Source organism: Oreochromis niloticus, linkage group LG18 (genome assembly GCF_001858045.2).
Source record: "Oreochromis niloticus isolate F11D_XX linkage group LG18, O_niloticus_UMD_NMBU, whole genome shotgun sequence".
NCBI classification, from domain to species: domain Eukaryota; kingdom Metazoa; phylum Chordata; class Actinopteri; order Cichliformes; family Cichlidae; genus Oreochromis; species Oreochromis niloticus.
This window is the reverse complement of record NC_031982.2, coordinates 17,218,777-17,245,082: the sequence shown is the minus strand read 5'-3', so window position 1 is coordinate 17,245,082 and position 26,306 is coordinate 17,218,777. Positions and strand designations below refer to the sequence as shown.

The following is a 26,306-nucleotide window of genomic DNA, read 5'->3' as shown; positions in this document are numbered from 1 at the left end:
CTCATCCCTAAATACTCTGCATACTCTTTCAGGTGATTCAGTTTATTTTGAAAAGTCTCAACAGAATCTTGAGCTTTATTGTGAAAGGTTTATGTGGAAAATAAACAACCGGACACGCGATGGTTTTACCGTCGTTGTTGCTAACGGCAACGCATAAAAACAGGTGCTTGTCCGTCCGTAGTGTGGTTATATTAAATATAAGAGAAAGAGAGAACTTTAAGAAATTAAATTAATTAGGCATTAATAAATAAAGTAACAGAAAAATACTTTACAAATGGAAAGTTACATTTTTTTTTAAATTTATTTGGACTGTGTCAACATAGTTTAGTACAGGGAGATATGAAACAAGAAAACATCTCAGGGGCAGTTAAGAGTAACTGCAGTAAAATAAACCAGATTTTAATTCTTGGGTTTATTAAAGCATAAAAACCCCACTGGAACAAAAGACCAATAACTGCACGACAAAACAAGGCAAGAAGGCGCTCTCCGTGTTTGTGGCTCGCGAGGGAAGTCAGCCAAAGTTGAGGAAAAGATTCCTTCACCTGAACTCAGCCCACTTCAACTGACTCCTTCGCTACAGCCCTTTTTATTGTCACATACATGAATATGGAATTACAAATACACGTGACATTCTTAAGCAGGCATATCTGAACAACATCAGTGTCTGTATTCATGTGTGTGGGTGTGTGTAGGTGCATGTGTGTGTGTGTTTCCAGCCATGCCATACATAGACAAACGCAGAAGTAAGCATCTTGCTAAACTATAAAAACAGGAACTTGCAATAGGTCATTTCTCAAATGAACATTTAAAGGTGTGAAGTCTTGCACTTTAAGAAACAGAACAGTCTGGTTTCTAAAGCTATAATGGAAATTATAACGTCGAGGCTGCTTCCTGTCGTCTCATGGTACACAAGTGCACACAGAATCTTATCAGACCTAATAAGGATAAGATATTTTATCAGCATACAAATGATTATATGCTTTTAAGCACAAATGACAATATAAAAAATATCAATCCTGACATTAATGGTCCTAAATAACTGTAATTCTTTGATGTACCCAAAAAGTATCAAAATTCCACATCAGCACATTTTTAAGTTAATAATAACGACAATAATGCTCAGATTTCTAAAATTCTTTTTGCACTCTATCATGTTTATATGTTTACCCAAACACCTTTTTGTTCTTTTTCTTTCTTTTCTTGTTTTGTGGAGAACTTTTGTGTTATTGCAGCTTAGGAGTCTATTCAAACTGCAGAGAAATGCCATGCTATACACATCATTTAGCTGTACAGTGTGTGGTCTTTGTTGGTAAGGAATATTCAGGTCATATTTATGCAGCATGGAAGCAATTTCTGCATAGCTGAAGCTACTAAGGACATAGAGGACCACCTAGATTCTTTCTGCAAGCATGCATAGACTTACAATGCTTCATTCTAGCATGAGGTCTGCTCATTGTGCCGCTTTAGGATAGACTTCAGCAATTCACAATGAATTGTAAGACGGTTTTTATTGTAAATTGGAGGGTTTTTTTCTAGGAGGGAGCTGGAAATCGAAAGCTCGAATCAATAAGGCAAACACATTTTGATCCAATTGGTTCCAGAAATATTGGGAATGTCTCTCAACTGGAACTGCTCTCCGCTTCGCAACACCAACACAACAGACATACATTGCCACAGGCATCGGTAGAGTCACATCTCTATATCATCCCGCACTGATCAGGCTCACACACAGGCACAAATTCAATTGTCCTAATAACCCCTTGTTAGCAAAATGGAATCATTTCATAAAAAACAAGGCAGTAATATACCAAATGGGCTATTTTCTTGCTGCTTGCTGAAGTGCTTTGGTGGCTTAGATATAGCAGAAATGTGCGGGAGACCCCAGCCTGACCCAGAGCAGTGGCAAATTAGCCTGGGAGACTTGTAATTGGTAAGCTGATGTCATTTAGAGACAGACATCTGCTGTGGCACAATAATGAAGCCCTGTCTAAGGTAACAATACGACTGGAAAGCCATTACACATCTGCCAGTGATTAGACAGGAGGGACTGAACCACTTGTGTATTCGCGTCCTCACTTTCCAGCACAAAATGCACAAACTTGCGGCCCAAAACATGTTGAAAAGGAAACGGCCACATGATATAACACCCCTCAAAGGCAAACGAGCGGGTGCAGCGATTTATTGAGGGAAAACAAGCTTCCATTTTGAGTGGTGCTGAGAAGGGCAGGGAGCCAGGAGAAAATGGTCTTGTCTGTGGAATCGGCGAAGTCAGTGTTGGGTAAAAAATAGACCTGACTTTCCCAGCAATGTGGTCTTTATAATGCCCACCTCTGTTCTCCCTATCTCCCGCTGGGGAGGAAATTGAAGTGTCAGACCATTGGGTGCGCTCAGAGTATATGATTTTAGTTGTTGCTGCCATTGCCCTGGTTTTGTATTGCTCTGTGAAGTACGCATTTTATCAAAGGCAGACAGCTGATCAGGCACACACTCAGCACACAGTGAAAAAAGTAATAATAAGGAAATAATGACAGATGGACAAACAGTTGTCGACAGGTTTGCAAGTTAAAAAAATGGGAGAGAAAGAGCCATCTGCTTCCTTAAGTGACCTCGGGAAAATTTCCTTCACCTTAACCTAACCCAGCGTGGCTTTGAAGGCATGCTTTAAAAAAAAGAGAGAGGTTTTGATTTATTTTTCAATAAATGAAACAAATTAACCACCTGTTACACAGATAAGAAGACATTCTGCACATCAGAGGAACTATGACTTAACTTCAAGGAGAACTCCAAATTTATTAGAAAATAGCGCTTGCTTTTTTGCACCTTTGGTCATTATTTAAATTTTTCATAACCCTGAGCAAAAGAAAATAATTACTGAACTACATCTACAGCTTTCAAATAGTTTTTCAAATTTTTGGATTTCTTTTTTTTTAACTCTTGTTTTATTAATATTGCTGTATATAAGAAAAGGAAAACTATGCTCAAATCTGCACAGTAAGAAGTAACCTCAGCGAAGATGGGGAACTGCTTACAAGCAGCCCTGTTTCTAGTCTCTATGCTGAGCTAATGATAAGCTTATAATTGCATGGACATGAGAATGGTAGTAATCTTCTGATCTGATCCTCCACTGAGAATGATGACCAAACGCATCACAATAAAACAGAACGACAAAATAATCCTCTAACAGTCACCTTGCATTTTAAAGCATGTTTTAAAGTTTTAAGCATGGTTTGGACTTGCAGTTCAAATACATACATACATATATATATATATATATATATATATATATGTATATATATACATAGGGTGTATAAGGCTTAACAATGTTTAGTCTTCTTTGAATGTGGGTCATGAACACCGGTGGCAACTATTTCGTCAGGCCAGCGTATGTGTGAAGAGTCTGATCCCTGAAGGGGGCTGGTATATCATTAGACCTTCCTGCATAGTTCAGCCATTATATGGCTCCATTGCAATTCCTGTCACTTGTTCCTGACCCTTCTGGAGCACGACCTTAGACAAGGTGAAATGGGAGTTGGATCAAAATGAGCCAAAGATGATGGATACCTTTTTCGTGTGACATGTGATTGTTATTATACTCCATTCACCATCAGAGCTTTTGTTATTGGGTATTAAATCAAATAGCAAAAGAAAAAAAAAATAGAGTAAAGTAGTTGTAAACTGAATTCTTGCTTGGCTGTGTTTTTTCTATTCAGGATGTTGGTGCTTCATTTGAGGATTTGTTGTATTGGTATTTTTTAAAATGGTTTCAAGAATATCTGCACGTTTTTCCACTCTTTCGAGTGTCTGTGTGTAGGTACATGTGCAACTGAGCAAAGACAATTTTGAAGGGGGATATTAGAGATGGATGGATTACGAAAATCTCTTAAAGAGGGACAATCCATCATGCACGCTTATTAGGCACACACTCTGATTCTCAAATGGCATTTTCTCTATCATATCTGCTGTCACCCTGATACTATTCAGTCATTCAGCTCAGCTGGGTTGTTCTTCACCACAGCCTCTTTCTCGCTCTTAACTCCTTTTTTCTCTTCACCCTTTTTTTCCTCCTTCTTCCTTGCCCATGACTTTGCGCAAACTGCGAGCCATTCAGGTTGCCTTGGTAATGTTAATAGGATTAGGAATGGCTTATGCATATCCACCATCCCGTGTCTGGGCATTGATTAGAGCAAAACAGTCGCCTGCACATCCTTCCTGCAGCACACCGCCCAAGTACAAACACTCTGCAGCGTATGATGTGGTCCTCAGCTTGGCCCCCCCTCAGCGCTGGCGCTTTTTTATGTGTCAAATTGTCCCTGGGCTTGTACTTCACAGACAAGAAGATTAAAGTTTCCCTCGTGTTCCCTCAACTCTTCTCGCTGCATTCTAACTTTAAAATCTCCCCTCCACTGAGCTGAACTCCTTCTTCCTACTTACAGCACAGGATGTGCTTACCTATTTAAATAATCATACTCAGTTTGGGGTCTTTCCACGGTGCTTAGCTAAGTCCCTTCTGTCTGTGTTCCCCAGGATTACGACCTGAGTCAGCTCCAACAGCCGGACACGATAGAGCCCGATGCCATCAAGCCGGTGGGAATCCGCCGTCTAGACGAGAGGCCCCTCCACCCTGAGCCACAGTACCCAATGAGGTCGGCAGCACCCCACCCCGGAGACATCGGAGACTTCATCAATGAGGTAAAAACATCAGCCAGTAATGTTGTTGAAATCTGACATTGTTTTGCGGTGAGGTGAAAATCAAATCCAAAGATAAGAGCTGAAATAAAAGGATCAGAGATCTCGCAAAGCTTGAATTTCATTTCCAAGCTGACTGGTTTTCTTATAATAAACTTGTGTCTAAATAAACAATTTGGCTCATATGACTGAGCATCAAGGAGTTGCTCGCTCCCTTGTAGTTGACAGAGAAGTACTTTAAATTGAATCAGTCGTTATGAGAATTGTTTTCATCTTTTCCCAGCAGAAAGTTGAAACTTTTCTCATTTCAGAAATATCCACTCAGACATGTATAAAGCCCAAAAAGTACATGATGCTAACTCACTTGGATATAATTGTTTTTCTCCTCACTTTCCGCCAAAGTAGAGTTATAGATGTGTCAGCATAGAAATAGGAGATGAGAGAAGCAATACATTGGCTTTCTATCGCAGTGAACTGTTCAGCGTGCCCTCGTTTGCCTCAGGCCATCATTGACTCCAGCATGAAGGGAGAATGTAAAATGAAAAGAGCAGTCATATATTTTTCACAAGCTCCAACAGACAAGAGTTTCACAGCATTACAAATGGAGTTCTCCCCTAGTTTTTGGATGGTGCCCATGTTTTTAGATTAGAGCTAGCTCTCTCTGCTCTGCCCCCGAACATCTATCTCTCAGATCCCTTTACTCAGGCACCTCTTATTTTAATCTCACCGTGAGCCATGTTACTTGTCGTAACAGCTAATATGTGGTGAAATGTAATAGTCTGTGCTGTCCTGCGAGTAGCAGCCTGACAGTTTAAACCATTCTTGATCACCTATTTTTTTCTTTAGTTTTTTTTTTTAAACATATCATTTTATAGTGCTTGCAAGACCTTTGAGACATTTCCGAGCACCCTGACCTAGAAAATGCTGTTTTTAGTTCCAAATTTGACTGCCACTAAAGCTCAGTCATGGTAGCTTCAGCGTGCACATGGAGCTGGAATCCGACCTAACTGATAGGGCTATCTGCCAAAGGAGCAGGGAGACCGCGAGGGCTGGGGGAGGGGGAGTGTGTCTGATCTCCATCCTGAATGGTCTGCACATGCCCCAGGAGCTTGTGTCTCCTAATTAAATTAGATGGACAAAAAATAGGAATAGGTTTAGCAGAAGGACTTTAACTTGACAATCTGACAAACAAAGGTCTATTACTCCTGCTCTGTTCTGACAGAGGGGGAGGAGTTAGTTTAAATACAATAGCACCAACATCAAATGACCTTTGTTGTCCACAGGTGGGACGTCTCTCCACAGAGGGACGCAAACCTTAAATGATTGCGTTCATTGTTTTACATAGAGCCTGGCGGGGTTAGGTGTGCCTAGAGATTACAGTGGATTGATTGCACATCTCTTTGTTAACCGTGGCACAAAAAAAGAGACCGCGAGTTCACCATTTTACTACGAGTGGTTATTATCTTCGGTGCGGTGTATGACTCAGTTAACAATGAAATTACAGTGAGTTCTGTGATTGACTAACCTTATGAAACTGCCAGTGGGGTTGTGGTTGTAGATGGAGGGGGCTATAACCAGCAGAGCGATTATGGTTGTAATTGTAATGAACGATCCATCTGTCATATTTCCCACAAAATTATCAGCACCACAGCCCTGAGCAAATACTTAACAAAAAGCTAACAAGTGGAAAATAATCGCTAAGTGCCCGGGCACTTTAATTCAATACATCTTTTTATTTGAGAGCATTTCAGCACTGTAATGGCAGTGCGGAGGAAACTATAAATCTTCGACAAGTTCCCAGCGAGCAGAGGTCTCGTCTCTCTGCGTTATGTTGCTCCACTTTATTTTTAATTCATTTGTTATTTGTTGGGTGTCCTCAGTTCCGGGGGGTAAAAGGGAAAAAAGAAGCCTGGATCCAAATGGTTCATGGCCAAAGCGCATCTCAACTCCTAGACTGGCAATCCATCAACTCTCCCAAGTCCCGTTAAGGAAGGAGGCTGGAAATCAATAACAATCCATGAGGACTTTTCACACCGGTGTGAGGATTTCTGGGAATGTCAAACATGATCTTGAAAGTAGAACCGCTCCCACCAGCACCGCGGGCTTCACGATAACACACAGAGACACATTCTCTCTGGTTGCCACAGTTAGGCTTAGTGTTTAGGCCACATTCAGATATAAAATGTTACAAATATTTTGATCTGATGATAGACGACCACGTGTCGGTGCCAGAGTCGTGCTCCCTGTACGAAGCCAGAGGAGTGTTAGTTGGGGGAAGGGGAGATGGAACTGTCATCTGAGGCTACTGGTCATGCTCAATCTTGGCTTTCGATCAAGCCAGCAGCCTAGAAACATCAGGAGAATCCCAATGAAAAAACACAGAGGAAACACACAGGAACAGTAGAGCCTGATTAATCCAGACAAGAACCTTATTTCCTGAACAAGTGCGGAGGGAGCGACCGACTGTTTTTAGTACAGCCGTTTGTGTGCGGCAGTGGGTGGGAGAGAGTTATTTTTACGTGACTCACTCCTCGTTGGAGACGGTGTTTAATCTTCTCATCTAACTCTTTTTTTTTGGTACAGGGACTCAAGGCAGCAGACAATGACCCCACCGCTCCTCCCTACGACTCCCTGCTAGTGTTCGACTACGAGGGCAGCGGCTCCACAGCTGGCTCCCTAAGCTCCCTCAACTCCTCCAGCAGCGGGGGTGACCAGGACTACGATTACCTCAACGACTGGGGCCCTCGCTTTAGAAAACTGGCAGACATGTACGGTGGAAGTGACGACTAGGACACACAGTCACGCCCTGAAGGATATAAAGATGAGAGAAAAAAAAAATGAAGAAAAGGAAAGATTTCCTGTTGATGGACATGGACAGCTGATATTCCCTGAGAGAGAGAGGTAGAACCATGACAGAAAATAAACAAAAAAATAAACATTGATTCAGAATTTTTTTCAAAAAACAACCAACCTAGGCTTATTGTTGTAGTCTACGCATACATATGCTTGTTGAAAGCTTAGGCATAGACTGTGGTCCAGTTACGGAGGAAGTGGGAGGGAACACTGGTGGACTGTCACCATTCAGATTGTTGGTATTGAATGCGCTCAGTTACACTTGAATTTCACAGTACAGAAGCACTGGGATATAATGTGCCTTTTTGTACATTTTTTTGGATCTAAATGATTAGTTTTATGTTCAAGGCTTTAATGGTACTGACTTTTGGAGTGATTTCAAACAAAGTATGTTACACTCTGGTATGCTTCTACATGCTTTTTTTTTCTCCTTTGGTTACAAAAATGCTCCTGTTTGTTGAGGATTATTTAAATGAACCACAACGATGAAGAAATGAAGGATCATTTGTTAGTTTGGTTGGAAAAGAAAAACAGTTACGAGCAACACTGTACAGTATGCTAGACTTCTAGATTTTCTCACTAAAAAAAACACAAAAAAATTAAAAAATTATGCAGCTGGTTGCAAATAAAGGGAGTTATGAATCATACTTTTGTAGCAGCTTTTTGTTCTCTTTTTTTGAAGTGATGTAGTATTTTACAAAAACAACAAAAAACTTTTTTGGTCTAATCTATGTACACTTCATTTGCCTTAGTCATCATCTGGTATTTTCGAGTTTTACTTCACTGTAAAAAGATAAGATAATGTGTACATAATGTTTTCTTTTCTTTATCCTTTCTTTTGATGTAGTATATGAAGAAGTGCAAAAAGTTCCAAACTTGTAAATGTATAATTTGAACTACAAATTCAAGTTTTTTGCATGTTTTTATCTTTTCATGACAACAGAAAGGAAAAAAAAATTGTTGTTTCCCAAATTTATTTACAAAGTGGAAAGAAAAAAAATAAAAATCTGGGTGACATTAAATGTGTAGAAGTTAAGAGAGTTTTTTGTAAGAAAAAAACGAAGAAGAAAAAACACACTTAAAAAAAAAAAGAAATTAAAGTAGTGATCTTGTCAGCACAACTGTTGAATTTGTACCAAAAAGGGTTGGGGGTGGGGGGTGGGCACTAATTACAGAATCAGCTTTAAGACTGGAAAAAGGTGTTGGACTTAAGCTTTGTGGATAACCATGTGTACTGGAACACAAATTATACATCTCTGACCCCAACCTTCCAAATAAAATGCTAATTTTGGAGCTAAAAACTGCCTCTTTATTTGTTCATACTGAAACTCAACGTTGTTGCAGAGGCTTAATTAGATTGCGAATTATGTAAGCTATCTCAAAGGACAATAGAGTTAAACAAAAACAAAAATAAATAATAATTCTACAACATTCTGCCAGAAGCGAGAATTAAATCATTTAAATCCTTATTTATTTGTTTCTTGCACATACATATAAAATCAAATTGCTTAAGGCCAATATAAGGCCATAGATGATAAGTTGTGTGGCTGGAAGGCTACACGCTAAACAATAAGCTCATTCTGGAACACTGTGTGTCCCTAAAGCAAGTCAAGGTCAAAGGCTCATGGCAAACTCAAATCCATCCAGCACCTCTCTGCCATCAGGGATTTGTACTGTTGAGTACTGTAGGTCAGATTGGACTTGACCTCAAAATGAAGAACGCCTCCAAAAACTGCCTCTAGGGACTCTGCGTGTATCTTGACTCCGGGGACATTTGGGAGGATGAACAAGAACAGCTGTGCGTGTGTGTGTGTGTGTGTGCTCTACGTGGGGGTTGCGGCAGTAACGATGTGTTCAGTTGTCACGTGCAAGTCGTTTGGCCTTCACCTGCCTTTCGTTTCCACTCTCTCCTCTATTACATTGGGACTTGTAATTCACAGCCACCATTTGCCAAGTTGAATAGATGTGGACATGGCTTATTAATTCAACCAAATTAGACAGGCGCGAGTTTGGTTTTGTAGTCGTCACACAAAGCACAATGAATGTCTGTTAGAGAATAACCAGTGAACCGTACCTGGCTTTTGTTTTTCAGTTGGTGTAATCAGTGTGCTGATCTGTGTTAATCAGTTCCACATCCTGTACCTCTTAGCAGTCTTTCATATATCCTGCGTGAGCCGCGGCGTTATTCTTGCAGACCTCAAATGACCTTGTGCGGTGTGTATCATTTATCTTGCTGTATGCATAACCCTGCCCTCCATTTGCCAGAAGCAACATAAAATTTTACAGTGCCCAGTCAGATGAAATGTTTAACGATGAACTGCCTGACCTCAAAGTGTTGTTTCATCTGCAACCGAATCGAATTTGCTTTTCCAAATTACTCCCTTTAACTTTCAGGTTTTTAAGCCAGATGGCTGGTGGGGTTTTTTTGTATATCCCTTTGTTTCTGCTCTCCTGATAGAAGGCTTACACCACTTAAACCTTTGGTTAACTGTTTTCTTTACTTTGATCTTGAGCAGGGACAGATGTGGTTTGTGAATCAACGTCTTAAAAGGGTTTTCATAAAATCCTTTTGATGGCTCTGATGTGCCCAAACTGTGTATCCATAGTTTTTCAATCCTTAAAAGAAAAAAAACTCATTTGTTTCCCATAAAATAAACATAGAGTCCAAAAGTTCTGATTCATCTGCTGTTTCTATATATTCTGCTAGGAAAATAGGGAATGGGAACAGGTATTTATTGAAACATGCAAAGGTACTTGGAAAACTGCATAAAAGGTAAAAGCAAAGTTTGTACAATACTAACAAGCTTGAAAGTCAATATTTGGTATGACCACCTTTATTCTTCAACATACCGTGAACTCTCCTTGACATGTGTTCTTGCAATTTATTTAAGTAGTCCTTTGGAATAGTTCTCCTGGCTTCTTGAAGGAGATTTAAAGCTCTTCTTTGCTGGCTGATTTTTGTTCTGTTGTCTGTCAAGATGATCCCACACTGCTTCAATAATGTTGAGGTCCAGACTGAGCAGGCCAATCGATTTTACTTTGTTCTATCCTGATATGCTTTTGCTGTTGTGGCAGTGTGTGGGTTCATGCTGAAAAATGAAGCCATTGCCAATCAGATGCTTTCAAGATGGTACTGCAAGGTACATCAAAATCTGATCACCCTTGTGTGCATTTGCAATTTAATCAATTTTGACAAGATCCCCAGCAGTGTGGGATCATCTTGAAATGCAACCCTAAACCATGAACGAACCTCCACTAGGTTTTACAGATTGCAGTAGATACTCCCTGTTGTACTGATCTCCTGGCCTTCCTCCATACATACTGTCTGAATTTGGATTCATCACTCCATCAGACCTGTTGCCACTGATTTTCAGTCTAGTCTTGTGTTATTTTGCATTGCTCAAAATCTGACTGTATTTCTCTGCGTTAATAATTTGACAAGATCCCCAACATCCCTGGCTGAAACGCAGCCCCAAACCACGACAGACCCTCCTCTGTGTTTTACAGATGACTGGAGACCTTCACTGCTATGGATCAACTAAAAGGCTAGATGCATATCTCAGGTCCTGTCTCAAGTCTTTGCTCCTCAAAGACAGGACTTTTAGATACTGTTCATCTGTTGTAGACAGTTTTTTTTAGGCCTGCTACTTCTTCATTAATCCTGCACTTGTCAGTTTCCTGATATTTTTGAAGGGGACACTGCACACTATATCTTAGATATCCCAGATATGTCAGGTTTTGGCTAATAGCTCTTTGGAAATCACCAACAAGCTATGCCAAAATACTATTTTACGCCTGTCAAACTGTGTTATCGTGTTTTTGTGATAGGCTGCTAGTAACACAGTGCCTGAAGACGCAATATAATATTGGTTCCTTGCTAAATTGTCTCTTATGTGTAGCCACCAGAGATGGGCAGTAACGCGTTACTTGTAACGCGTTACTGTAATCTGATTACTTTTTTCAAGTAACGCGTAATGTAAGGGATTACTATTGCAAAAACGGTAATTAGATTACCGTTACTTTCACGTAGGAACGCTGCGTTACTGCGTTACTAAAACCGTGATTTTTTGCGAGAACGTCTCATGACAGTGACGTAAGCGAGTGCGACGTTCGTGACAACAGCTGTCTGCAGATCATAATATATGGAGTGCGGGACAGAGTGTAGCATGCAGCGTTTAAAGCGTGGAAGTACTGACCTTATTTTGAGTTTGATTCCATAAAAAGTGACAAAAACATTAGTGTCCGTTGTTCGTTGGAAGAAAACTTCTTTTTACAGCGAAAAAACCCCTAAACTTCCAAGCAAGCACCGAGTGTACTACGACGTAATGTGAAATTCACAGAGAAACTCGCGGATTCTTCCACTGACCGCCGCGGCACACCTGCACCAGGGTAAACCTCCTCCGCCTACCCCAGTCCTGCTTTACAGGTGAAAATAGAGCAACAGGACCGCTGAGTCTTTGATTTTATTTATTTTCTGCTGTGTTTTACTTGCATCTATTTGAAAGAGTGAGTGTAAACATAAAAAAATATTTTATTTTATGTGCTGGAATGTGCAGAAAATAGGTTTAAATGTTAAACAAATTTCTTCCAGTCAGAGAATGTTGCATATAATTTAATTTTTGCTTGATGCATAAAGTTAAAAGATTAAAACTAATAAAACAAGTTTTAAAAAGAGACTTTTCCATTTGATTACATTTTGTATGATGAATTATGCAGAAAAAGTAGAATTGGGCTGAAAGATCTATCGCTTTATCACCTATTCAGGTTGTAAATCGTGTTTTTAAAAAGTAACTAAGTAACTAAGTAACTAAGTAATTGATTACTTTTGAAAATAAGTAATCAGTAAAGTAACGGGATTACTTTTTGGGGGAAGTAATCAGTAATTAGTAACTGATTACTTTTTTCAAGTAACTTGACCAACACTGGTAGCCACTGATTCATACCTTGATTCAGGTGCCTTTTTTATGGTTGAATGAATCGTCGTTAAGTGTTAATTTGCTTAAAAAAACAACAAAACATTCCTCTGGAAATGGTAAAGACGCAATTACTTACTGAATAAATGAATTGGTTGCGTTCCTTGTTATATTACTTTTATTTTACTCTGAAAAAAATTACCTGAAATTCATTGCCACATAATTATCAGTTAACGATATAAAACTTTTACACTTATGCACACATCCTTATCCTAATGAGGACACACAGGCAATCTTTTTTTTTTTTTTTTGGTTTATATGTATGAACATAAAGCTGGCAACACAAAGCAAAGATGAAAACCGAATAGACAAAGATCAAATGGACTTCAAAGTGATCACTACAATGATTCTATTGAAACATATACAGGTATAAATGGAGACTGCAAGCCTGACTCCTCATTACTCCCTTTGTTAAAGTTCAGGGTCTGCCTGCTAATCTACAGTCGGCATGGACTCAGCTTTAATACTATTCTGGGTTCCTTGCTGTAGACCACTTCACTGTTTTCCTCCTTTAAGCACATCTACTGAAAAAAGCTGATTGTTGCACAAACGAACAGGAAAAAAAAAAAGTGTTTTTTTTCTGTCCAGTGTGAAAAACTGCAGATTATGTAACGCATAAAACAACATACTGATATTACAGTTAATTATATATATATATATATTGTTATATTATTACCGAAATAAGTACAGTAACGTGTCACATTACTGCATTACTGGAAAATGTAATGTGATTACAATAACACGTTAAGTTGGAATGTGTTCAATCCTAATAGAATATATTGTTTGCTTATCATGTTATGCTTCCCCATGCTTGTAGTTTTTATGCTAAGCTAGCTCTTGCCAATCTCTTGCCAAAATCAAAATAAATAGCTGTTGCGTTTTTTAGACACTTTTTTTTTTAAAATTGACACAATGCATTTTTTTAACTTTACTGTCTCATTTCTGCCTCCTCTCCAGCAAGATCTCGCCCACAGTACCTCCCATCCTGCCATATTGCCATCTTGATGTTTACATTGCTCTAGCCGGCTCCAAGAAGTCAAATTCTGTTCCATTTTTTAAAACTCCCAGCAGGGAGAAAAAAAGCATTGATATTCCAGCACTGCACTTCAATTTCACAACATGGATTATCCCCTAAGGTACCTGGCATAGGACATAAAGGCAGCTGCTAGACAGTGCCTTCAGTATCCTCACCCAAAACATATAGCTTTGCACTATTTATAGACATGTACTGTTAGAGACGGTGGACTAATGCAAGGAATGTGGTTTGCTATAGTTGGAGTGCAGCAGGAGTATGTTTTAAAAGAAAGTGAAAAGGATGTTATAGAGTATTTGGAAGATTATGTTCACTGACATTGAGTGATTTTTATCATTAATATGCCATATGTTCTAGCAAGGTTGAGCGAAATTAATGTTCAAAACATTATCTCATTTGCACATTTTTAGCTAGCTGACAAATGAGTGCAAACACCCATTTAAAATGGATTAATATGGATATGAATGACAGCAGTTTCTTCTGCCAGTTTATGCAAATGTCACACAAAATGTACGCTAAAAAAACACCTCAGCAACACTAAACAATAAATAATGAATGTGCTATTAATTGCTGGCTAGCATTATGGGCTTTGCTGTCCCTCCTGGGGTGAGATTTGGCTCTCGTGTGCATATTGCTTTCCAGTGACACCATATCTTTTCCCATTAGATTCTGCAATATGTGGCGGGCACATTATTATTTTAGGTTTTGTCCGAAAAATTAACTCCAAATACGAGGTGGGACTCAACTTAAACCCCCTCGGGTACTCCCAAGATGTTGTCTTGGAAAACTGCTGCAGATTGCTGTTCTTACAAGCACCCCAGGGCCACTTTTATTGACTGTGAAACAATGCTTTTACCATCACCCCCTACACCATAGCAGATTTACAAGACAGCCATCTCAGCTCCTCGGTGTGTGTGTGTGTGTGTGTGTGTGTGTGTGTGGATGGCTGCGCAAGTGTCACAGAGCCACCCAGCCTCCATGGGGGGACTGTCAGTAAACATGCAGAATACAGACTAGAATCCAATGCAAACCAGCTTCTAAGTTATGCTGCTCCTGACCTTTGGTGGACTTTGGGAAGATGGATGCTACCCAGGCTATCGATAGAATTTTCTGGCCTGAAGGAGAAAGAACATATTTCTTATGGTTTCCCAGCTCCTGCAAGCTACCTTGAATGAATAAGTAAGCAGGCTGGATGACAGAGAATGCACAGTGGGCCACATGAAGTCTTTAATGTATTTGTGTAGTGTCAGCGGCGTAGAATAAGTCAAATTCATTTCCATGCGATTGTTCACTAAGTATAATATGAGATCATTTTTGCTTGTGTTGTCTTACTAGCAGAGAGTGTAAGAGAACTGCTCTGGAGTCCCAGTTTTGTTTTGTTTTTTTGCAGTTGCACCAGCCTTGATCTACACCTCCCTGTGTTCACATTGACGGCAGGCAGATATCTCTCGAATGGGTTTCCCTCTGTTTCAGCAGATATTGTTCTTCCTCTGTTCGTGATACTGATTTATCGGCTCTCATTTATCAGCTGCCACCCTGCCATTATTCTCAGTCAACACACAGTTGTGACACTGGTCACAGAACTGAGAGATGGAGGGGCGGTTGATTACGTGATTGGGAGTGAGCTTGGTGGCGTGGACTGACATGAATATGATGAAAGCTATTTTTTTTTCTCCATAACATGCATATCAGCTGAGCATGAGACTTTCAGCTTGTATATGAACGTTCAATGTCACTTGTTCTTGCCTGCGAGTGCACTGAAGGCATTTCTCATCTTGCTCTGGTCTCTCTTGCATGACTGGTTGATGTGATCCACAGAGGACATGTAATCGTAAACCATGCACATGCACAGAAAGACACCCAGGCCATCACTTTGTCTTTCTCTCTCTCACACTTGCACACACAGCAGCACTGGCCATCTCCCGCACAACCTGAAACTGACTAAAAGGAGCAATTACATCAAGCAACTGCAACTCACTCCAGAGAAATACTTTTGAGATTTTAATTTTCAAATGAAATAGAATATGCAAAACTTGAGCTGGAAAAAGAGAACAGCAAGCAAAAAAGGAGCGAAACAAAGAATCCCTCGAGTACTGTTAGATTTATTCATGCTTTCAAACGCTTGACATTCCATCACCCTCTTGTCATTAAGGCTTTGGGTCCCCTTGGCCACATTCACACAATAACTGGATAATTTCTTCCAATAAGCACAAATATGTTACTGGGATCTTGGTGCTGACTACACAGGGAGTTCCATGATCACTGGCTAATAAATGTAGAGAGTCCTGAGATCAATGTTATATTATGGTCTATATGGAGGGGGGAAAGAGGCCACTGGCTAGTCAAGTCTTTCCTGTCTGCTGACTCTATTGTAGTCAGTCATTCATATAGATAGCCGAGAGCTAAAGTGACAAGCGACTCATGAACAAAGCTCCGGAGCATAGACGGTCTAAAGAGCATTGGTTTTCATTCACGCGTTGTCAAAGAATGCTGGACTTGATATGAGAGTGCAAATCAATTCAAGAATGTTTTATACACCATCTTATTTCTTTGGTATCTGTAAAATGTCGGTAATAACATGAAGAACATTACTGAATAGTAATAAAAAAGTGGTAGTCAGCTCTGACAGATGTGTCAAACAATCTACTGTGATGAGCTAAACACAGCAATTATGAAATCCCTTTACTCTTTTTTTGCTTCTTTAGATTCAATTTAAATTCCTTTAAAAATAAATTGCTCAAACTGGTGTTAGATAATAATATAATATATAGTGTAATATGCACCTTAATATCAACACTTTACTTGATGATGGGTGTTTGAGAACATTTAATTGAGATCAGGTTACTGTGAAGGCCATTTAAGTACAGTGAACTGGTTGTGATGTCAAGAAACCAGTTTGAACTTTGTAACTTGGTGCTTTATTCTGCTGGAAGCAGCCATAGTGATAAAAGGATGGACATGGTCAGCGACAATACTCAGGTGGGCTGTGAAGTTTAAACAATGCACAATGTTCGTTGCTGTCAGAATTGGCAGCCAGTGCGGTCTTCTGCTGCTGTAGTCCATCTGTTTCAAGTTTTCACATACTGTACGTTCAGAGATGCTTCTGTAAACCTTGGTTGTAATGTGTGGTTATTTGAGTTATTGTTGACTTCCAGACTAGAAGCAGTCTGACCTTTCTCCTCTGACCTCTAGCATCAACAAGGTATTTTCATTCAGAGAGCTGCTACTCAATGGTTATTGTCTGTATTTCAAAACATCCATCCATCCATCCATTCTCTTCCGCTTATCCTTGTCAGGGTTGCGGGGGGTGGGGTGGGGGTGTGGGGTTGAGCCTATCCCTGGACAACCTGGACAGGTCTCCAGTCTGTCGCAGGGTTAACACTGTATTTCAAACCATTCTCTGTAAACTCTAGAGACGCTTTTAAGGAAAAATCACAGTAGATCAACAGTTTCTGAAATACTCAGGCACTAACAACCATGCCCAGTCATCTAGTCATCTCTCTTTATGATTCTTAACTTTATCAGGGGGTCTTGAGCATCTCTATATGGCTAAATAGACGGACTTACTGCCATGTGACAGGCTGATTAGATATTTGTGTTAAGATGCAATTCTGTCTCAAGTTTTTTGTTTTGTGTTTTTCAAACAAATATTTTTAGCTAGTAGAAGAAGAAAAAGAAGAAAGGGTTTTAAGATGATTAGAACCATCATCTCACTCCAAGAAGGCTGTGGGTTCAAATCCAGCAGCTGATCTGTGTGGAGTAAGCATGTTTTCAGGTACAGGTACACTGGCTTCCGCCACACAATCCAAAGACATGCGTGTTAGGTTAACTGGCAATTTTAAACTGGCTGTAGGTGAGTGTGAATTGTTATCTACATCTGTGTGTGTTAACCCTGTGAGAGACTGTGATCTGTGCAGGGTGTGCCCTGCCTCTCACTCCATGACAACTGGGATAAGTTCCAACTCTCCTGTGACCTGAACTGGATAAGTGGGAGAAAATGGATGGATAGACTGATGAAAAAAAAGAACAGAGTAACAGGACTAAGAAAAATCATGAAACTAAAGCAGTGAGGGGACTATCTAGCCATGATTTGGAAGCAATTAATACAACACCAGATAATTTAGCATACTGCAACACTTAACCAGGTACCAGAGTTCATATTTGTGCTTATACACCTACTCCCATCCATGCCAAAAAACATTGTTTAGATTTGTTTTATTCTCCTGCAACACAGAGGCAGATTCAAAAGGAAAGCAGTACCAAATGCCAGATAAAGACAACAGTGAAAAACAAAAAGACAAAAAAACTAAGACCCCCATAAACTCTTCATTTTATAAACAAGTAGCAACGCATGGCTGCCAAAATGGATAAATCATCTTCATGCTTTTAAAGCCCCAAACACAGAATTCACAATACCGAAAATGACTTTATTATAAACGTGTGCAGCATGCTGGAAGGTTTTAGTCAGTTACACAAACAATAACAATGCTCAGTAGAAAGAAACGACAATAACTGTGTGCCCTTTCATACTGCTGTTTCAGTATCCCCATTTCTGGCAGCAAGTACAGCGCGCGACAGTCAAGATGATCAAGTATGCTACATACAGAACAGTGCGGCCAAGTAAATGCAAGCGCGCCAACAGATTCAGCATCGGCGTCATGTGGTAATAAATGGGTGGTTAGATGAAGTTAAATGAACAAAAGTAGCCATTCATTAATCTTTTAATCAATCAACTTCTAAATACAGTATATTGCAGATGTAATGAGAGGGTGTGTGACCTCACAAATGCCTTTACATTCATAATTCTTTGTTTAATTAGACAACCAATGTGCGACAATAAGACTAATTAATTCCAATTAAGCGTAAAATATGCTCACCCTTAATTGATAACATAACAATTTCAGCTCATTATCTCCATCTATTGATACCAAGGCCAAGCCAGTCATTGCACATGCTGCTCTTTGTGCATTTTTCATTGATTTCCCTCGTTTCAGTATGGACAACAAACTGCAGATGAGCATGCCCATACATGTTGCTCTCTTTAATTATGAAGGCCCACTATGCACTTTTGCTCCAGACCCGCTTTACAGCATCAATGAAAAATACATCAGTAGCAAGACAGGTATGAGACAGATATTGCATATGAGGCTAAGATCTATAATTAATTAGATGTTACACACCACAGTTTGGGATCTGTTACTGCCGATTAGCGTCTTAAATAGGAACTATAGAGATACCATTAACACACATTAGTCATGAATTGGCTATGCAAAGCCAATAATTCCTTGGTTATAGCTGCCTGGGTGAGAGCCATTAAACATTCATATGCAAAGTAAGGTTTTTTTGGTTTGTTTTTTTAAAGGATGTACTATTATTATATGGCTGAATCTGAATTTGTGCAATAATGGAAATCAATTACGGTGAAAAGTTTTTGTAGTACAAGTCACAAGCAGATATTTCTACCATGTCAAGGATCAGCACTGCACAGTAATATGGTAGCAAGACCTTTTTCCAGGAGTCTCGGATTGAGCTCCACCATCACTGATGGCAGAATACTGTGATCAGTCACACTTTATAATATGGAAGAGTTAAGGCTTACTTTAGTGCTTCGGATGATTCCTTCTTTTATCTGTGTCTCTCTTGCGTTTTCCTGACATATAAGACAGTTTTATAGTTGCAGTGTGCTGCATTGGTTTTAGCAGTCAGTCAGTCGTTCTTATGCAGCATAATTTATATGCAGCAGGAACTGGTGTCATTTTAAGACCTAAACCTGCCATGATGTTCAGGTTTACTGTAGGAGGCCTGTTTTAACTCATGACTTGAGAGAAATGTGACACTCAGCAAAATTTGGATATCGAGACAGAAAGATGCTTTTTAACTTTTAACTAAAGCAATGCATAAGTGTTTATATGGCTCAGCTTGTTTTATTATTTCCAGCACACAAATGTTTATATTAGATATATTTAGTGTATTTTCCTGAAAAATAGAGACTGAAAAGAGATTATACATATAATCTCTTTTGACAAAATCTCCACCAGCTGAAAAATGAGCTACTGAACAACACCATGGATAATCTCATCTGCAACGCACACATTGGAGTTCCTACACTATAAGAATTACATTTAATGGAGCACACTGTATGCATGAGTGATCGTAAAATCATTACCAAACAGCATCCAACAGGTAGACGTGAATATTTGTCTTTATTTAGTTATTCGCTTGCCTGCTTGTTTGCATATGTATTTAATAGTTTGTGGAGCCCCTGCTTTTAGTCCAGGCACACAGAGGAAGCAGGACATCAGCAGAATATCAATCCCCAAGGCTGATGAGCACGTATGGAGGAGTGTTGAAAAACACACGGGCGGCACACCGGCCATCTATCATCTTCACCGGACTATTCGGCACATCCTTACCAAGGACAACACTCATGTTTACACAATGGAAATGATCTCAGATGAATATCTGATAAGGCTTTCTCTGGCGTATTACTCCACATGCTTCACTGATAATAAAGTGTTAGTGTAAAGAGTACATCAGAGAAAACATTTTCTTAAACCTTTGACACAGTGTCATAAATCGAAAAAACCCCACAATGCATCATTGGAAGTGCTTTTAGTGATGATTGCATACATGTGTGTATATTTATGGGCCAGATTCTGTGTTAAGAGGTCAGATTGACAATGTTAACAAAACTGCAGCATACTAAAATATATTTTTCTTTTTGAATGATCTCTACTTCTACTTCAAGCAGAGCAGAGAAAGAAATTATATAGAGTGCACCAAATCTGTTGTTGCCGTTATCAAATCATGTTTTCTGGTGACTCCTAATGTGTCAAAGAGAGATAAGTAGAAAATAATCACGTAGCGGGCCTGTCACAGGCTGAAAGTCAAGTAACATTAGGTGCACAATGGAGTGTGAGGTTTTGTGAGCTTCTGATCTTCATGTAAAAGCCATGCTAGATTGTAAAAGTACCCCTTAGATAGTGTGCTAATCCCTTCATGTTTTTATTGAACTATTAATATTAAATGTCCCCTGCTTATTAAATGTAGTAGGTTATTTACTATATCTCTTACATTATGCTGAATACCTGCGTTACTTGGTACTTGGGAGAAATATACAGCTGTTGAGGGGCAGACTACAGGACTTAGAAAACAAAGGAACACATTTCATATGCAGATTTTGAATGACAGCTTGCTTTTTTGCTTGAGAAATACCAGGTGTCACGCGGTGCCACTCAAGATGGTGTTCAAGCGCCACTCAAGATGGTGTGTTTGACCACCATTTTTATTCACTGGGCGGCATCTGGCACTGAATAAACAGTGTTCAACAAGCTCTGAATGACATATTGTGAAGGGAAAAAAAACAGCTATTAAAACACAATTGTACAGAGAGGCCAACAAGCTTGAAGGCAGCGTGTCTGCTTTGCTTCTGCTGAACTTGTTTGTTCCTGCCACTCATCTGCTAAATTTAGCCGGTTAGCCCGTAGCTAGAACAACCAACAATGCCAATGTAACTCTTCATCAACCAACAATACAGCGCCCCTCCAATTAAACAGAGTACACAGGCAGAGTAACGAGTAACTTTGCTTATTAATAAGAATCCATATGCCTAAAAAGCTGAAGTTTATAGGTCATATTTTACATAACTGTAATTTTTAGATAACATATTATGATAGGAAATACATTTTTATAAGAAAAAAAGTTTCTAATTCGAAATCCAACTGGAAATGTACAGATTCCAAAACAAAAAGAGCAAAGAGTTCGGAGAGGATTTTCTTAAATGTTCCAAAAATAATTGGTATTAGTACAGGACTCTGCTCTTTGTGGCTTCACAAAAAGCATGATTGGACATCAAGCATTGTACATAGTCTGCTATCTGAATGGTGTAATTGATGTGAGAATTTGACTGGCTACAGTCCACCAGTAACCCTGCAGTTTTTCTAAGAAAAAAGCCTTTGTTTTCCCAGCACTTGACTTGAATCTTCCTCTGAGATTTGATCACCCTCCCAATGAAGGAAAGAGGAGGACTGGAGGGGGGCTCGGGCAGGGGCACTTTTCTCTTTATGCCAGTACCAGCTGCATCTCTGGGCACCCAGAGACAGTATTAATGTAGACACGTTTCTTTTGTGTTTCAGACACTGTGATGACTGCCAGTATTCACAGGTACTGCCTGGGATAGAGAGGGGAACCTTTGGATGTGTGTGGGTAGGATGCACCAACAGGAGCTCCTTTTACTTGAGAGGACACCCACAGGCTCCAGTGGGAGATGTTCTGACTGTGAGATGCCTACAAAGCTGGAGGTGGTGAGCAGAGGGAAAAAAAAAGCAAAGAAATGTAAATTCTTTTGCTCATTTGAAAAAAGGACAGACTGTGGGATACCGGGTGTTAAAAATCAGTTTACATCCTGCTTAGCTTTCTCAAAATAACCCAGTTTAGACAATGTTCTACAGCACAAGGGAATTAATCGGGCCCTGCAGGCAAATTAGTGGGACACTTGTACCTGCATGGCAATGCTTACAGGGATTCTGCTCAGCATTCAGAGCACAGGGAAACACATTAAACGAGGTAACTTCTGACTTTGGTACAAATGCCAGTTTTCATTCTTTGCACAGCTTTATTCATAACGCTCTCATAAAAAGACAGTGGAACATTTCTGAAAAGCCCATTTTTCTGGAAGCTTGTGCCACAACATTAAAACCACTCACAGTTAATATTGATCACATTACTCCAATCCAACCTTCTGGGGAATGCTTAATTCTGGCGTTCATTTGGATTGTATTTTGACATGTACCAACAAACTTTAACAGACCAAACATCCCACAAGAAATTTTTAAAAACAGCCAAGAAACTTTGCACCAGAACTTCCCATATCCCAGTCAGATTGCACATGCCTTATATTCTGTGTGTCATTACAAGGTCGTTCTACAGTTATAAAACATCCTTAGATGTCCATGTCCAGACAAGTCCGATCTGTTTTGGTGGAATAAGGGGAGGTAACTGGTTTTAATCTTTGAGCTGATAGTTTTGTTTTTTGGGGGTTTTTTTTTTAAATTTTTAACTATGAAATGCTGCGGGGAAGGATATTGCAAAATCTTAAAATTTTTTGAATTGGCTAATTTTTTATAATACGCTTTAATTTGGTGCTGTGATCAGTGGTCAGTACGCATGAACATCAATCAACATATTAAACCACAGGATTAAAATTTGTAAGAAATGTATAGCAAGAAAAAAATAACTACAGGTCTTGTAGAGCAAGCACAGACACAAAACACAAGCCTGTATTCATGGTGAGATGTGACTGAAGGTCTCTTCTTCTATATGAGGCCATTAACCCTGCAGGTCTCTCCAGCCCTATATGTTTTTCCACAGTTAAGCAAAGAGGTGAGGAGGCACTGACCCACTTCAATAATGAGGAGGGGGTTTGACCATCCCTTGTGCGCAGCCTATATTTTATTAATATGGGTATTAACACTGTGCTAGAGTGGGGATAGAGACAGTGATTAATATAAATATCTTGACAAAGGAAATGTACTAAAACGGTGGACCAATTTGCACTTTTTCGGAAATACTTTTATGGAAAAAACTAAAAGCTGGGTGATTAGTCAGGGCTCATTGGTCTCTGAGCTGCTTTGAAATAAATGAATAATGCTTGATACAGCCTGCCCCCTCTTAAGCCCCCAACACCCATCACACAAACACACACACCTCCCCTCCATCCCACCCAAGAAGTGGTACCAGCGATTAGAGCACCATTAACGGAGCACAGGGGGGGGCTGAGGTCTGGACCGCACCAGATTTATGATGGCTAAGGCCCACGCACCAGTGACCCTCTTCAAGCTGGCCCTTTGTAAGGCTTCACCATAGATACAGTTAATGGATGCACACAATGAGCCTCAATGGCCCTGCAATGATGGATCTGGGGCATTGTGAAAAGCTCTACAGACAAGGTATTTCAGAGGCCTGTCACCCAAACTTAGAAGTAGGAAGGAGAGGGAGTAGAGTGCACACTGCAGAAATGTTGCTGGGAACATCTGGAGGAAAATAATTGGGACACGGTATAGTATTCCTTACTTTTGTCTTTCTTTTAATTGTACATAGAGGGAATGGACTAAATTCGAATCTGACACTGGAGTGTCTAATTTTGTGCCAGCTTAGATAAAATGAACATATACACACACACAGACACTTACACAATAATGCATGTTAGAACAAAACAGACACTTAGGTGTCAGATTCAAATGTAGTCCATTCCCTCTATGTACAATTAAAAGAAAGACAAAAGTAAGGAATACTATACCGTGTCCCAATTATATTTCTCCAAGTATTCCATCAAAAAAGACCAGAGAGGAAATTAAAAAAAGAAAAATAAGTGTGATGACAGCTTATGTTTTTTTTAAGTAATCAATTAACAGATATGCTACTGGCATTTTAATATTTTCTTGAGCTATTGACACAATCAATTCTCTGGTAGAAAAAACCTTGATTCTGAAGCTATTGCCTTTGTACCTAATGAAGGTCAGCAGGACCAGACTGGTATTCACAAAACACATTAAAGGTAAATGAGACAGTGAGTTACATTTATGTATTTTTATGATATTATTTTAGCATTTTAACTTGTCAAAACACTGTTTCCAAAAATGATCATAACTACCTTTTTACATTGTTAAACCTTAAACCAGCTATAACTTTAAGTGTTTGAAACATTTACCCTGAAATTATACATTTCTTGCAATGAGGTATCTGCATGTGCACAATCTATAGGCAAGGGACAAGCTTGTTGGTACTGGAAGCTTTTTGGTGTTTGCTTGAGGTCAGTTTGTAGTTTGAGATCTGCTGGCCTTTATTGCATAAAGGAAAACACAGCAAAAGAGAGAAATGCAATCTTAACATATTCAGCGTCATGCAATGATAATTTAGCATTTTATGTATTTTTTAATTTATGTGCATTTGTAAATAATAATGACACAAAAAAGAAGGTATCGAAATGAAGATTATGTCAAAGTTCATTAAGGAAGATCTGTAATCACTCATCTGCCTGCTTTCATGGGCGTTCGGCTTCTTGTTTATTCTTTTCAACACTTCCATGTTTTCCATGCTGCCAAACTCAGTGCTGACATCATTGCTCTTGGCCAATCATTTTGTTGCCCGCTTTTTCTGAGCCAATCAGTCTCCGTTCTGCATGCTTTAAATCTCAGTGCGCTTGTGTCATTCTGCCTTTCAGACTGTCATTCGTGTGACTCACTTCGTCCCCGTCTCCGCCTCACCCGGGTGACCCAGAGCCCCATCCAAGCCTTCATCTTAATCTTCACCACCAGCAGCATCTAGACTCCAGGGGGTCCTGTCCTAATTCCTATAACCTCTGGTATCCAGTTCTGCTGTGATGGGTCATCTGAGTATAATGACCAAATAACTGAATTCTGCATCTCAATAAATCGTGTTCAGTTCTTCCAAATGATCTCTCCTTATTGAACTGGATATTCATTATTCTCTAGATGGCTATGTTAGAGGTCCTGAAAAAAACTGAGCCAAGAGCCAAAGTCATCAGACTAGCTGATCAGTTCTGAGGCTGAATTTTGTCTGGTTGAATTTCTGTAATTGTATTCACAGTAAAAAGCTTCATTCACAGATCAAAATATGCATTCAGAATTATTCAGCAGATTGCACTTAAAAATAAGGGCCCGCTCTCCGATGTAAACAAACCATTAGCAAGAAAAATGATTATAAAATGTTGTTGTCCAGTTATCAACAGAGCAGTCAATAAATGTGCAAGATCCATTATTGCATTGTGAATTTATTTTTCATTTGCTTCATTATTGTCTTGCCTTTAAATAGAGAAAAAAAATAAACAAACATTGGTAACTGACAGAGTGAAAACAAAACTAATTCTGTGGCTCGTTGATTCACGGGGAAAGCTCCAAGCTGCTCCATTGTGAGGAGGAACAATGACATCATACAGCGGGATTTATATCAGTGAGCATCACTTACAGCTTTGCAGTCTGCAACACAATTTGGATAGCTCTAAATTACACCCATTTAACTAGCTCCATTTAATTCCACCACCCCTTTACGGGTTTCTACTTGCCCCGTCCAATTCAGCTCCTTTCCTGAGCGTGCAGCCATTACGTGGTAGCTGTCTGCTGATCCTTGCCTCCACCCAGTGTCTAATGACAGTGGTTGGTGTCACACGTCTATCTCCCTCTACAGGGATGCAGCTCCTACCGGTAATACTCACTACAGGGGAGAAATGCGGTAATTATGTACAAGTAGGGAGACTGTAAATGGAGAGGGAGATTGCAAGTGTGCTACAGAATGGAGGTTGTTCCCTTGTCAGTTTGATTACAATGTACAGTGTTGACCGGGCCTCACACTCTGACATGCGTTTTTCTGTTGACGTTCCTGTCTTTTGTCACACCTCAGGTAATAATACGATTATTACCTAGGCTACTGTTTAATTACAACGCAGTTGCAGACACAGTATCACACATTGACTGGTTGTGAGGTTACACCATGAGACTATAAGGGTATTGACTGGTTATGATTAATGGATCGCAACAGCACGCCCATTTCATCCCACGAACTGCAGCGCGAGAGAAACTTTGTGTCGAGGTGATCTGTTTCACTACGCTACATACTGTCCTCCACACCCCCACTCCAATCAGTGTTTCTTCCACTCAGCAGCTTTGATCATGCTGAGATTGTTTTGCTCAAGCCTGTCCCAGTTCTTTTTTTCCCCCCACACTGAATCATTTCAGTGTCAGCAG

The 26,306-nt window shown here is 39.7% G+C and overlaps 1 protein-coding gene and 1 long non-coding RNA gene across 2 annotated transcripts in view; both read left to right on the top strand.

Annotated features, from left to right (window-relative positions):
• The window catches only part of cdh2 (cadherin 2, type 1, N-cadherin (neuronal)), a 61,402-nt gene extending 52,841 nt beyond the window's left edge, over positions 1-8,561 (top strand). Inside the window, exons 15-16 of the mRNA XM_005476357.4 lie at positions 4,525-4,689; positions 7,270-8,561. Coding sequence (XP_005476414.1) covers positions 4,525-4,689; positions 7,270-7,476 — 372 coding nt within the window. The 3' untranslated portion in view covers positions 7,477-8,561. The remainder of the gene's footprint in view (positions 1-4,524; positions 4,690-7,269) is intronic.
• Positions 8,562-11,877: 3,316 nt separating this feature from the next.
• LOC112842964 (uncharacterized) lies at positions 11,878-24,960 on the top strand. Its single transcript, XR_003215052.1, has 3 exons — positions 11,878-11,928; positions 21,681-21,848; positions 24,767-24,960. It is a non-coding gene; the product is annotated as an uncharacterized LOC112842964 (long non-coding RNA).
• The last annotated feature ends 1,346 nt before the right edge of the window (positions 24,961-26,306 follow it).